General features: G+C 42.8%; 1 protein-coding gene across 1 annotated transcript; it reads left to right on the top strand.

Annotated features, from left to right (window-relative positions):
- The first annotated feature begins 8,658 nt into the window (after positions 1–8,658).
- Positions 8,659–14,339, top strand: LOC148120489 (acyl-coenzyme A thioesterase 5-like). The gene is made up of 3 exons (XM_087911661.1): positions 8,659–9,254; positions 11,055–11,257; positions 13,336–14,339. The coding sequence occupies exons 1-3, from the start codon at positions 8,798–8,800 to the stop codon at positions 13,939–13,941; spliced, it is 1,266 nt and encodes a 421-aa protein (XP_087767787.1). The 5' UTR covers positions 8,659–8,797; the 3' UTR covers positions 13,942–14,339.
- Positions 14,340–15,272: the final 933 nt, after the last annotated feature.

Raw genomic sequence — 15,272 nt, 5'->3', positions numbered from 1 at the left:
AGGTAATGGGCCACAAGATTAAACATGCTAACTGTTAAGTTCTGTTTTTGCCTGAAATGCTTGCTTGCTTGGATGGCTGAGTCATCTGTTAGTTGTTCGTTACGAAATAGCCCTGCTGTACCCAGACAGGATATGAATTCATTTGACTCTCCAAAATTATAACTTTGTGTGGTTTTCCCTTATAATCCTTGGACTAACAGTAGCTGAGACCTTACCTAGAGAACTCTCTCTAATTTGGTCCTGGCCAGTTTTAGGACTCCGCTGTGGTCCCTAAAGAAATCTAACATTCCAGGCATCCCTTAAGGGCTGTTGAGTTTTACCCTGGAATGCCTGTGGGACCCTGGTTTAGGAGGTACTTTTGTTTATGTTTTGCTTTCATTGGTTAATAAATAAAGAAACTGCCTTGGCCTTTTGATAGGACAGAACTTAGATAGGTGGGAAAAACAGAACTGAATGCTGGGAGGAAGAAAGGCAGAGTCAGAGAAGTCAGGGATCCTCCACCTGAGACGGATGCCAATTAGAATCTTGCCGGTAAGCCACAGCCATGTGGCAAAACATAGATAAATAGTAATGGGTTAAATTAAGATTTAAAAAGTAGCCAATAAGAAACTAGAGCTAATGGGTCAAGCAGCGTTTTAATGAATACAGTTTATGTGTGATTATTTTAGTTTAAGCTAGCCGGGTGGATGAGACAAACTAGCGGGCCCTCTCCCTTTCAACAGGACACTAGTGGCCTTCAGGTGAGATAAGAAGAGGATACTGGTGCTCCTGCTTGGACATATTTAACCACCTGCTTTCTGCCTTTATAAACGAGCTTACTGTTGTGGGACTAGACTGAAGTGGCCTTTTTGTTACTGTACTGTGGGAAAGGGAATCACTGAAGGGAGAGAAACAATTGCTTTGCCCAGCTGTGGATCTCACAGATCACTATAGTGCCCCTTTGATGTTCACCTTGTAAACCTGCTTTTAGCCCCCTTTGGCAGGGGTCCTGTTTGGCTCTAAGGATGCCATCCTTCCACTAGGAGTAAAATGAAATTCATTTAATGTGAATTTCAATTGAGTCCAAGTTTTTGATCTTTCCAATGGTTTTAAACACCATAGACTCCGGGGTTTGGGGAACTCACATTGAAACTCGCATCCAGTCGACAAGGAAAAGCTACCAAGAGGAGCGAGCATATGAAGAATAAAGGTAAAGAAAGAGAGTGCCATTAATTGTCTTAGTTAGGTTTCTATTGCTGTGAAGAGACACCATGACATGGCAACTCTTACAAAGGAAAACCATTTAATTGGGGTGGCTCACTTACAGTTCAGAGGTTCAGTTCATTATCATCATAGTGATATATGGTGGTGTGCAGGCAGACATAGTATTGGAGAAGAAGCCAAGAGTCCTACACCTTGTTGGCAACAGGAAGTAGTCTATGTATCACACTGAGCGATGCTTGAGCACATATGAGACCCCAAATTCTGCCTCCACAGTGACACTCTTCCAACAAGGACACACCTACTTCAACAAAGCCACACCTCTTATTAGTGTCACTTCCTTCGAGGACCATTTTCTATCAAATGACAGTAATTCTCTATCAGATAAAACTTGGGACTAATAGATCTAAAAGATGGATGTTAATACTTTATAAGAGAATTTGGGACAAATAGAATCTAGAGATAAGTTGTAATATGTCAGTGCTTTGAAGGAGATTTTGAGGAACTTGGAATGGTAAAAAAGAGCATTGCACCATGAGTCATGCCCCTGGGCTCTGTGGAGCCCACAAGTGACCAACACGCAATAATGGAGCTCTTACCCACAAGGATCCTGCTTCGATGGCCAAGCAATATAAGGGAGTAACAGACTCAGCATATTGAACTTTTCAGTAGCCTACATTATCAAGCCCAAGTCCATAAATAGGGCTTATGGGAGAAGGACCTGGAACAAAAATGGCTGCATGCACCCCAATCTTAGTAGTGCCAAGTACTATGGCCATTGTCAGCAACTAACAGGGTGGGACAGGAGCATTCAGATACTGCTTGTTGTAGCTAATAGGTTTTCTGTCCCTACTCCCATAATAGGCCTTTTTTCCTGCTGACACAGTAAGTCTGATCAAACTAAACTGAAAAATTCAACAGCACGTATATTTGAACAGAGTACCATTCTTTCGAGCTCTGTGAAGAATTCTGCTGGGATTTTGATGGGCACTGCGTTGAATCTGTAGATTGCTTTTGATAAGACTGCCATTTTAACTATGTTAATTCAGCCTACCCAAGAGCACAGGAGATCCTTTCACTTTCTGGAGACTTCTTCAATTTCTTTCTTCAAAGATTTAAAGTTCTTGTCATACAAGGCTTCCACTTGTTTGGTTAGAGTTACTCCGAGATATTTTATGCTATTTGTGGCTATTGTGAAGGGTGTTGATTCTCTGATTTCTTCCCTAGCCCTTTTATCATCTGTGTACAGGAGGGCTACTGATTTTTTGAGTTAATCTTGAATCTGCTCCATTACAGAAAGTGTTTATTAATTGTAGAAGTTCCTTGGTAGAATTTTTGGGATCACTTATGTAAACTATTATATCATCAGCAAACAGTGAGAGTTTGACTTCTTCTTTTCCAATTTGTATCCCCTTGATCTCCTTTTGGTGTCTTATTGCTCTAGCTAGGACCTCAAGAACTATATTGAATAGATAGGGAGAGAGTGGACAACCTCATCTTGGTCCTGATTTCAGTGGAATCGCTGGGAGTTTCTCTCCATTTAGTTTGATGTTGGCTGTTGGCTTGCTGTATATTGCCTTAACTATGTTTAGGTATGTTCCTTGCATCCCTCCTCTCTCTAAGACCTTTATCATGAAGGGATGTTGTATTTTGTCAAAAGCTTTTTTGCCATCTAATGAGATGATCATGTGGTTTTTATTTTTCAGCTTGTTTATATGGTGGATTATGCTGACAGATTTTCGTATGTGCAACTATCCCTGCATCTGTGGGATTAAGCCGACTTGGTCATGGTAGATGATGGTTCTGATGTGTTCTTGGATTCGATTTGCCAGTATTTTATTTAGTATTTTGGTGTAGGAGTTTCTTTTGTCTATGTGTTGCTTTCATTGGTTGAATAAAGAAACTGCCTTGGCCTTTTGATAGGGAAGAAATTAGATAGGTGGAGTAGACCCGAAGTGAATGCTGGGAAGTAGGGCAATGTGGCAGATGCCATGAAGCTCCTGCCTGAGACTGACTCTGGTATGAATCTTTCCCAGTAAGCCAGTTAACCTCGTGGTTAGAAATGGGCTGAATCAAGATGTGAGATTAGCCAATAATAGGCTAGAGATAATGGGCCAGGCAATAGTTTAATTAATTTAATTTCTGTGTAATCATTTCAGGTATAAGCTAGCCAGGCAGCCGGAACAAGGGGTCCCACTCCTTACAACAGACTGGCGCTCAATGTAGTTGACTAACTCCACGTAAAACCTGAGAGGGCTTGAAAATGAATTCTAGACACAGGAAAAAAAAAAACAGTTTAAGACAGCTTTTTGCTGTTTGTTGGCAGCGTGCCACAGAGAGATTTTCTTGACTCAGCAATTTTTAAAAAAGTCGTGCCATTTTAAAACGAGGCTTCCTGGGCCCTGCCACTGGTGCAAACTCCGGCTATGGAGCATTTGTGGGCCCGGATATTTGTGTGCCCGCTCAGGGTCGGGAACAAAGTACCTCAGACCATGCCTATGGATTGGCGCTCTCTGTCGGGGCAGGTGGCGGGATCAGATCTACTAGGCGTGTACAGGCAAGAGAGCATGGTGGATTCCTGCCGCCATACACAGAGGTGTTTAGAGGCTTTGCAGTACTCTGCATGGCAGATTAGCTGTAAGTCAGATAAAAGGAGTTTATATGCTGCACGCTCATTCTCAGAGTTAAAGTGCTGAGCGTGGCCCCTCCCTGGAAGCCCCAGAGCCAGCAGAAATGGTAAGTCCACCATTTTGAAGTGGAGAGAGAGGTGGAGCCAATATTCAGAGCAGCCACAACCAAGCTGCTTACCATTTTAAAAGCTCTTCAAGACAGTGGAGAATTCCAGATACACAATAGGACAGATTCAGACAGACGCGACCTCTAAATGGGTCACAATGTTGAATAAATATATGGAGGCTTGGGAGAGAGAAGAAAAAAAGTGTAGAGAGCCATAAAATAAAGTTAATGCTTTTAAAAAAGGGTAAAGTCTTTAAAGAGACAGACTACAGATAATCATAGATTAAAAATAAATAAGCCACGTATAAATGGAAAATTCACAGAGAGTCTGGATTATGTGTATTATTGTTTTCTTTAAATGTTTTGACTGTGAAGGAGAAAGTGCAGAGAGACGTTTCATTGTGTGGGCTGCTAAGCTAAACCAGCATGGATATTATAAAGGTATTATTACTTCAGAATTTGGGTCTAATGATATGATGCTTTGGAAAAGAGCTTATTCTTTTGTTTTCACAGAGGATGAGACCCTATGGATTGCTTCTAGACCAATATGGTATGACAGACCACGTCCTCCTGAAACGTTGCCGTAAACACCCTCAGAAAATTACTCCACTCAACTGCTGACTGAGATGAACCTAGCACACAGAAAGTTGTCCATTTCCTTTAAGTTTTCCAATTTTGTGGAGTACAGGTTTTCAAAATATGACCTAATGATCCTCTGTATTTCCTCCATGTCTGTTGTTGTGTCCTCCTTTTCATTTCTGATTTTCTTAATTTGGATATTCTCTCTCTCTGCCTTTTGGTTAGTTTGGATAAAGTTTTATCTATTTTGTTGATTTTTTTCAAAGAACAAACTCTTTCTCTCATTGATTCTTTGTATTGTTTCTTTGTTTCTATTTTGTTGATTTCAGCTCTCAATTTGATTATTTCAGGCCATTTAGTTCTCTTAGGTAAGTTTGCTTCTTTTTGTTCTAAAGTTCTCAAATATTCTGTTAATTCACTAGTGTGGGATTTTTCCAGTTTCTTTATGTAGGCGTTTAGTTATGTGAACTTTCTTCTTAACACTGCTTTATAAATTTGGGTATGTTGTGTGGACATTTTCATTGAATTTTAGAACGTCTTTAATTTCTCCCTTTATTTCTTCCTTGACATATTGATGATTTAGGTGAGCACTGTTTAATTTCCATGTGTTTGTGAGTTTTCTTGAATTAGTATTGCTGTTGACTTCTAGTTTTAAACCATGGTGATCTGATAAGGTATGTGGGGTTATTCCAATTACTTTGTATTTGTTGAGGTTTCTTTTGTTACTGAATATGTGGTCAATTTTTGAGAAGGTTCCATGAGGTGCTGAGAAGGTATATTCTTTTCTGTTTGGAAGGAATATTCTATAGATGTCTGTTAAGTCCATTTGAGTCATAACATGTTAGTTCCCTTATTTCTCTCTTCATTTTTTTTTTGTCTGACTGACCTGTCCAGTGGTGAGAGCGGAGTGTTGAAGTCTCCCACTATTAGTGTGTGGGGTTTAATGTATGATTTAAGCTTTAGAAGTGTTTCTTTTACATATGAGGGTGCCCTTGTATTAGGGGCATAGATGTTCAGTATTGAAATTTCCTCTTGATGGATTTTTCCTGTGACTAATATGAAATGACCATCTTTGTCTCTTTGGACTGATTTTAGCTTGAAGTGTATTTTGTTAGATATTGCAATAGCTACACCCACTTGTTTCTTACGTCCATTAGATTGGTATATTTTTTCCCAACCCTTTACTCTGAGATGATGTCTGTATTTGAGGTTGAGATATGTTTTTTGTATGCAGAAGAAGGATGGATTCTGTTTTCATATCTAATTTGTTAGCCTGTGCGTTTTTATAGGTGAGTTGAGTCCATTTACATTAAGGGATATTAAAATGACCAGGGATTGCTATCTCCTGTCAATTTAGTTTTCATTGTTGGTGATGTTAATTTGTACATTTTACCCTTCTTTGGGAGTTGCTGCTATGAGACCATCAATTGTCTGTGTTTTTGTTGGTGTAGCCAACTTCCTTGGGTTGGAGTTTTCCTTCTAGTATTTTGTGTAGGGCTGGCTTTGTGGCTAGGTATTGGTGAAATCTAGATTTGTCATGGAATATCTTGTTTTGTCCTTCTATGGTGATTGAAAGTTTTCCTATGTATAGTATTCTGGGCTGGCATCTGTGGTCTGTTAATGTCTGTATAATGCTTGACCACGACCTCTGGCTTTCATTGTCTCCAGTGAGAATTCAGGTGAAATTCTGATAGGTCTACCTTTATATGTTACTTGGCCTTTTTCCTTTACAGCGCTTAATATTCTTTCTTTACTCCATATGTTTATTGTTTTGATTATTATGTGGGAGAGGACTTTTTATTTGGATTCAGTCTAGTTGGTATTCTGTGAGCTTCTTGTACCTTCATAGGCATATCTTTCTTTAGGTTGGGAAAGTTTTCTTCTTTGATTTTGTTAAATATATTTTCTGTGCTTTTGAGTTGAACTTCTTCTCCTTCTTCTATACCTGTTCTTCTTAGGTTTAGCCTTATCATGGTGTCCCATATTTCCTGGATACTTTGGGTTAAGCTTTTGTTAGATTTAATGTTTTCTTTAACTGATGAGTCTATTTCCTCTATTGTATCTTCAGCACTCAAGATTCTCTCTTCCATTTCTTATATTCTGTTGTTCATACTTGCATTTGTGGTTCCTGATCGTTTTCTCATGATTTCTGTTTCTATAATTCCCTCAGCTTGTGTTTTCTTTATTGTCTCTATTTCAGTTTTTAAGTCCTGAATAGTTTCTTTCATATGTTTGATTTCTTTCTCTTGATTTTCTTTAAGTGATTTGCTGATGTCTTCCAATATTTTGTTTGTCCTCTATTTCTTTAAGGGAATTTCTCATTTCCTCTTTAAGAGTTTCAAACATTCTCTTGAAGTTGTTTTTTAGGTCATTTTCTTCTGCTTCATCCATATTTGGTTGTTCAGGTCTTGCTGTTGTAGGGTCTTTAGGTTTTACTGGTGCTGTGTTGTTCTTTGCAGTGTTGCATGTGTTCTTACCTTTTCTACTCATCTTTTTCTCTAATAGGTGTGGCTGGGCTGTCTGAGATTCTGTTGAATAATCTTCTCTGTACCATTGAATTCAAAGCTCAGATGGTTGTTCCTCGTGGTACAGTCAGTGTCACAGTTCTAGTTACCCCATTGGTTACTCGGTGTTCCTGGAGATAACTCAGTGCTCCTGTGCTTTGCTCTGCTACCTTGGAGTTTGCTGTCTCAGGCCTACTTTGGGCTAGGTTCCCAACTTTGCCCTGCTTCTGTCAATCCTGGTCTGGCTCCCCTCCTGGCTTGGAGTTGGACCTGGAAGATTTCTGGCTCCAGTCTACTGCCTAGGATGTCTCTGGCTTGGGTGCGCCTGGCCCTGCAGAGGACCTACTTACTCCCTCAGAGGTCCCAACTCATGCTCGGATCCACAGAGGTTCCAGGTTCCTGCCTATTCCCTTTGATGTCCCAGACCAATGCCAAGACCCACAGAGGTCCTGGCTCAGGCCTACTCCCTCTGAGGTCGCAGACTCATGCCTGGCCCGCCGGCCAAGATCTATGGTTCCTGCTTATTTCCTTGGATGTCCCAGGCTCACTCATGCCCAGACTGGCAGAGGTACTGGCTCAGACCTAGTTCCTGGGAGGTCCTAGACTCACACCTAGACACACCGGGGTCCTGGCTTAGGTCTACTCCCTTGAAGGTCCAAGATTCACGTCTGGACCCTTAGCTGTCTTTAGCTCTGGCTCACTCACTCAGCAGTTACTCCCCTGTACCTGTTCCAGTGGAGATCCTTGACGCTGGATCTGGTTGCTGGCTCAGTCCTGAACTACCAGTGTCCTGAGACTGGATTTACTCTCATGACTTCTGCTCCCAGTAGAACTTGTTTCCCAGTTCTGTAATTTGTAACTGGCGTCAAGCAATCCTGTTCCCATGTGAGCACTGTCCTCTCTTGACTCTGCATGTCACCTCTGTTTCTCACAGCACTCCTATTAAACTGGATTTTAATTAATTAATGCTTGGTTTTTTGGGGTTTTGTTTTGTTTTTTCTCTTCCAAGACAGGATCTCATTACGTAGCTCTGGTTGTCCTGGAACTCACTCTGTAGATAAACCTGAGCTCCAAATCAGAGATCCACCGGCCTCTGCCTCCCAGTGCTGGGATCTATGGCGTGTGCCATTAAGCCCAGCCTTTTTTAATTTTTGTTAAAGACTGGATCTATGTAGCGATGGCTGGCCGAGAAATTCACAGAGATATGCCTACCATTGTCTCAGGAGTGATAGGATTATAGCCACACAACATGGCTCCTACCTCCACACACACCCCAAAGAGGTAACTCAAGACCAAGGATGGTCCCTCCTATTAGGAGGACTTCTCAAGACTCCCAAACTGTACTCCTTTCTAAATTTCTTCTTTTCTTTCCTTTCCTTTCTATTCCCTTTCTTTCTTTCTTTCCTTCCTTCCTTCTTTCTTTCTCACCTCTCTCTTTTCTTTTTCCTTCCTTCTTCTTTTCGATCTCTCTTCTCTCTCTCTTAAAATAGATTAACTGGTCTTCAGTATTCTTTTTCTTATTAACTTATTTTACACACATGGTTTTACTGTTACCACCAATCAATCAGGCAACTTTCACAACACCAGGTAGGAGGGTCTAGAGGCCTAATTTTCCAGTCTGGCTCAGCCTCACTGTTACTCTGACCTTAGCCACCCAACCCACAGTGTCCTTGTCTTGTGTAAGACTGGAGACCAAACAGAGCAGCTTTGCAGCAGGCCAGGCTACACTCCAGACTCCCCCTCTCACCAAGGCCTCCGGATCCATCTCCAGCCCTGGCATGACACCTTTGCTGAGCCTGAAGCCAGCAGGCCTCAGCTGCTGGGACGAGCCGCTAAGCATCGCCGTGCGCGGTCTGGCCCCCGAGCAGCCCGTCACGCTGCGCACCGCCCTGCGCGACGAGACAGGCGCGCTCTTCCGTGCCCATGCGCGCTACCGCGCCGACCCCCACGGTGAGCTGGACCTGGCGCGCGAGCCCGCGCTGGGCGGCAGCTTCGCCGGGCTCGAGCCCATGGGGCTGCTTTGGGCCATGGAGCCCGATTGGCCGCTCTGGCGCTTGATTAAGCGCGACGTGCAGACGCCCTTCGTGGTGGAGCTCGAGGTGCAGGACGGCCACGAGCCCGACGGCGGGCGGCTGCTGGCACGGGCAGTGCACGAGCGTCACTTCATGGCTCCCGGGGTGCGGCGCGTGCCCGTGCGCGAGGGCCGTGTGCGCGCCACGCTCTTCCTGCCTCCAGGTGAGCAGCCCTCCCTCCAGGAGCCAGGTGCAGGGTCTGGCCCTTTCTTCCCTGTCTACCATTTGTCTCTGGACTTTCTCCTTTTCTTACTCTGTGAGTGGCCATGTGACTGTCTCTCAAAGTCATCTTCTGCTAGCTCTTGCTCCTTGATCCTCTTCCCAGATTTCTCCTCCTATTTATTCTCTCTACCTGCCAACTCTGCCTAGCCTTTCTCCTGCCTCATTATAGACCTTTCAGCTCTTCATTAGAGCATCAGGTGTTCACAGGGTTAGATAAATGTAACATAAAAGAATGCAACATATCTTTGCACAATTAAGACAAACGTTCACAACATACAAATGTAACACATCTTAAAATAATATTCCAGAACAATTCCTAATGCGGCACGTTTTGATGGCCCCAATATTGCTGCAGAAGATGGAAGGAACGTAAACAGCTCTGGCAAACAGCCTTAAAACAGAATAGCTACATAGTTAGGCAGTAACACGGATAAATCCATCAGCACTAAAGGGTCTTTGATAGGAGATTAGCATGATGACTTTCCTTGACTTCCTCATGGGCATCTGTGTTTCCTTCCAATTCTAATAACCTGGTGTGGTAGTTTGAATGTAACTGGCCCCCATAATCCCTTAGGGAGTGGCACTATTAGGAGGTATGGCTTTCTTGGAGTGGGTCTGGCCTTGTTGGAGGAAGTAGGGGAGGGTTTTGAAGTTTCCATTCCTCAGGATACTGCCTAGTAACTCAATCCACTTCCTGTTGCCTGTAAGATGTAGCACATTTCAGTTGGATGTGGTGGCACATGCAACTATCCCCACACTTTGGAGGCCGAGGCAGGCAGATCTATGTAAGTTCAAGGCCAGCTTAGTCTACAGAGTTAGTTCTAGGACAGCCAAAGATACACAGAGAAATCTAGTTTGAGAAAAAAAATAATGTAATAGCATAGCACAGCTCAGCTCAGCTCACTGCCTGCATGCACACCACCATGCTCCCCATCATAATGATAATGGATTGAGCCTCTGAAACTCTAAACAATACACTCAATTAAATGTTTTCTTTTTAAGAGTTGCCATGGCCACGGTGTCTCTTCATAGCAGGAGAAACTGTAACAAAGACAGATGCCTTCCTGAAAATTGCAAGTTTTGAACTAGAGGGATGGTTCAGGGGTTAAAAGCATGGGTTGCTCTTGTAGGGGCTATGGGTTCAATTCCCGGCACCCACGTGGCAGCTCACAACTATCTGTAACTCCAGTTATAGGTATCTGACTATTTCTCCTGGCATCCTGGGGTACCAGGCACTCAAGTACTATATATGAAAGCATGCAAACAAAACATTATTTCACATAAAATAAGAAACCTTTTAAAATATTTTTTAAATATTGCAAGCCTTGGGATAAAATCTACAGACATTACATAAGATATAGAAATCCTTTGAAGATTTAATTTTACAGGTATACCAATGGTGGGCTTTCATATCATAATAGCTGAAAGAGCAAATGATCATATTTTTATTACAAGCATCAAAAAGAGATTTGGGGTGATTTAAGTAAGAGAACATATTAGACGGTCATAGAAGTGAGAAAGCAATCCATAAGGATGTTGGAAAATAGTAAACTACCTCTCCCTCTCCTGTCACTCAGAAGCTATGGGTCCCTCTATTGTAATATCCAATGAGGTCTTCTCTCAGAGAAAAAGAGGAGGTTTGGATTCCTATAACTTCTCTTCCTTGCTCCCATTTACATGAAAAAAACAAATTCTTAAATTCTTTTGAGGACTACTGCCTTTGTTTCTTGCTTTTCCTAAGGAAATAGACCTTTTCCTGGGATCATAGACCTTTTTGGACTTGGAGGTGGCCTTCGAGAGTATCGAGCAAGTCTGCTGGCTGGGAAGGGCTTTGCTGTCCTGGCTCTGGCTTATTATAACTACGATGACCTTCCCAAGAGCATGCGCACTATCCACCTGGAGTACTTTGAGGAAGCTGTGAACTACCTGCTTAGTCACCCTCAGGTTGGTTGTTATTTTTGTCTTTTGGTTTAGAAACTGTGTTCCAAAAATATCAACCCACAAAGATAAGATTTTCAACTCAGTTCCTGAGGTGTTGTGAGACAATCAGATCTTCATTTTCAAAGTAGAAATCAAAGTAAATTTGTGAACTGGGTGATATTTCAGGGCATTGATGTGTCAGGCAGTCTGATGACGAAATACCTCAGACAGAAGTGAGGTGTTGTGGTGTGCTAGAAAGGGAGCCTCCTGGGACACGGGCACATTCAGCATATAATGGAAGATACCAGGTTGAACGGGTGACTCAGCCAATAAGATCACTTTCTGATCTTCCAGAGGACCAAAGTATGGTTTCCAGCACCCAGGTCAACTGGCTCATAATTGCCTGTAACTCAGCTCCAGGAAGCAGGAATCAATCTTCTGGCTTCTGAGTGTAGCTGTAAACACACAGACATAGCCAGGGAAACACACACACACACACACACACACACACACACACACAATCTAAAACAATCTGACTTGATTCAGGCATACCACAGAAGAGGTGGGTTTCTTATCCACATTATTGCTATACATAAGTGTGTCTCCACCCCTTGGTTTTGTTCTGAGCGCTAAATGACTCATAAGTCCCTGCAACAGGACCTACCATTAACTGATAAAAGTCATTCACTTGGGATATAATAGAGGAGATAAAGGGAGTTATAAGGGAGGAAGATAAGGGCCAAGGCAAAGATGACTATGGAAGAAAGAATATTATTCATTCAGTGTGAACAAGGATATAAGAGGCCACTACTGAAGAACAGCAGAAGCGAGAGTTGGCGGGAGGAGCCTCACTGTGCACAGGGTGAAAGCTTGCTTACCTGTTAGAGGCAGTAGAACTGCTGTCTGGGAGTTTGTGGTATTGTAAACATTACAATGAAAGCCTCCTCACTGGGCCCACATAGACCCATTGCCGGCGCTACAATCATGAAATTGTGTATCTTCAGTAACCCTGTCCCCACTCTCCAAAGCCTGTCAGTGATTTTGAATAAACTGTTTTACCTCCCTAAACACCCTCTTTTAAAAAATAATTCTTAATTTGAATAAAAATTTTTTTTTTGTTGGAAGGATCTCTTCTTCCCCAGTACCTATACATGCATCTTGAACTTTTACTCATGCCAGAATCTTAACTCTGTTTACTGTGATGCTTGCTGGATGATCATACAACCTTGTTAATGTAGTGCACACCACTGTAAATACATCGCATATAAAAAGGAAATGTTGGGGGCTGGAGAGATGGCTCAGTGGTTAAGAGCATTGCCTGCTCTTCCAAAGGTCCTGAGTTCAATTTCCAGCAACCACATGGTAGCTCACAACCATCTGTAATGAGGTCTGATGCCCTCTTCCGGCCTGCAGACATGACATCGTATACATAATAAATAAATAAATATTATATTAAGAAAAATGTTTTCCTTACATGTCCACATGCTTCCTTTGACACATTCATACTTAGGAATGTACCTATTACTCTTCATTTCAAGTTTCATGTAGACCATGGTGTTGAGAAATACTCATTTACATTGTGGAGATGTGTTAATGTGACTGGTTTAATAAAAAGTGGAATGGCCAATAGCTAGACAGGAAGAGGGTAGGCGGGACTTCTGGGACAGAGAAGTCTGGGGGAAGAGGAAAGGCAGGGCTGCCAGTCAGACACAGAGGAAGAGATGGGCAGCACAGAAGACAGGTAGCCAAGCCATGTAAAACAATGTAGATTAAAAGATATGGCTTCATGTAAGTTATAAGATCTAGTTAGGAAGGAACAAGTTTAAGCTAAGGCTCAGCATTTGTAATGAATGAGAAATCTCTGTGTGGTTATTTGGGAGCTGGCAGGTGGGACAGAGAAAGACTAGTTACACTGTGGGACTTAGCACTGAGCCTGTTTACCACTAAGGATTTGAAGAGACCTAATCAACCACCTTTCAAAACCCAGATGGTGCAGAGTGAGAGTCAGGCTCAGGGCCAGCTTCCATGCATAGGTTGGCACCACTAACTGTCCTACCCTTTAGATGTATTCATTCCCTTTCTTTTCTCTGTCTCTTTCTTAGGTCAAGGGACCAGGAATTGGCCTTCTGGGGATTTCCAAAGGGGCTGACCTCTGCCTCTCCATGGCCTCTTTCCTGAAAGGCATCACAGCCGCTGTCATAATCAATGGCTCTATGGCCAATGTTGCTGGAACACTGCACTACAAGGATGAGACCCTGCCCCCTTTGCGCATTAATATGAATCGAATCAGGGAGACCAAAGATGGCCTTAAAGATATTTTGGAAGCCCTGAATTGCCCTTTAGAAGGCCCTGACCAGAAGAGCATCATCCCTGTGGAAAGGTCTGACACCACCTTCCTGTTCCTTGTGGGTCAGGATGACCGCAACTGGAAGAGTGACTTCTTTGCCAATGAGATCTCCAAACGCTTACAGGCCCATGGGAAGGAGAAGCCCCAGGTCATCCTCTACCCAGAAGCGGGGCACCATATTGAGCCCCCTTACTTCCCTTGGTTCAAGGCTTCCACATATGCCCGTTTTAGCATGCCTGTCCTATCTGGTGGGGAACCCAGGGCACATGCCATGGCCCAGGTGGATGCATGGCAGCAACTCCAGACTTTCTTCCACAAACACCTGGGTACTGAAGTAAGAACAATCCCTGCAAAGCTGTGATTTTCTGTGAGTAGTGACACTTCTGATGTTGATCCCTCCTGAGAGTGGCTGCCACTTTTAGGATGTGTATGTATTTTTGTCTCCTTTTAATAAAGTCTTGAGTTCCCCCACCCACAAAGGTTTTATGGACTGTGTCCTCATTGGTTTGAGGTCACAGTGGTTCCTACCTTCTTGTGGCAATGAAGATTGAGCCCAGGGCTTACACATGGTAGGCTAGTCACTGAGATATCCCACTCTATCTTAGAGAGTAGCAATTCATTTACTTGTAATTTTTATATATAATATATTGATCATGTTTTCTCCTCCTGCAACTCCTCCCAGAATCTCTCTACCCAACTCTTTTCTCTATCTATCTATCTATCTATCTATCTATCTATCTATCTATCTATCTATCTATCTCTTTCTCAACAAAAAAAATGTAAAAACTAAAAATCAAAACAAACACGCAAATGAGAAGTAAGACAAAACATGTCAAAACTAAACAAAAAATACACACACACACACACACACCAAACAAACAACAAACATGGAGTTCATTTATGTCAGTCAAGTATGCCTGGGAGCTGCCCTGGAGTGTAGCTGACACACAATGACACTCCATTTGAGAAAACTGATTTCTGCTTCTCAGTGTTTGTCAGTTCTAAATAGCTTCTTGGTTAGGAGTGGACTCCATGTCTGCTTTCCCCTCTCATGACCACCGTCCCGTCTGGCTTAAACCTGTGCAGGACTTCTTTATGCTGCCACAGTCTCTGTGAGTTCATACACATACTAGATGTGTTTGAACATATGATATATGTAGCGAGGAGGCCTAACTTAACATCAGTGCAGCCAGGACAGACTGCGGAATAACAATGCTGAAACTAAACCTCATCCTTACAATGACCAGGAAAGACCACAGGACTGTACCCTTGGGGGAACAGTCAGAATTGAGACAAACAAATACCAGTACATTAAGAAGAACTTACCTAATTTGTATATAGGTTGCCAATTTCCTTACACCAAAGCCGGTACCAATCCCTGATTGAAAAGACTTCTGCTGCCTCACTCCTACCCGATCAGGAATTCAATCCCCATTTGAATTGAGGATTCCTCTACCCACCCCCAATCCTTTACTCCTTAAAAACCTGGCCATAGCTGAGCTCAGAGCCCTCCCTGATCCAACCTCTGTGTTGGAATGGATGGAGAGAGAGCCCAGCTGGAGCTCACAATAAAGGCTCGTTGCTTTTGCATAGGAACTCGGACTCCTGGTTGTCTTTCAGGGGCTCCTGATGGGGGCATAACATGTAGCAGTCCTGCCGTATCTGGAGAACACTGTTTCCTTGGAGTCATCT

Source organism: Myodes glareolus, chromosome 11 (genome assembly GCF_982192425.1).
Source record: "Myodes glareolus chromosome 11, mMyoGla1.1, whole genome shotgun sequence".
NCBI lineage: Eukaryota > Metazoa > Chordata > Mammalia > Rodentia > Cricetidae > Myodes > Myodes glareolus.
This window is presented reverse-complemented; position numbering and strand designations above follow the sequence as displayed.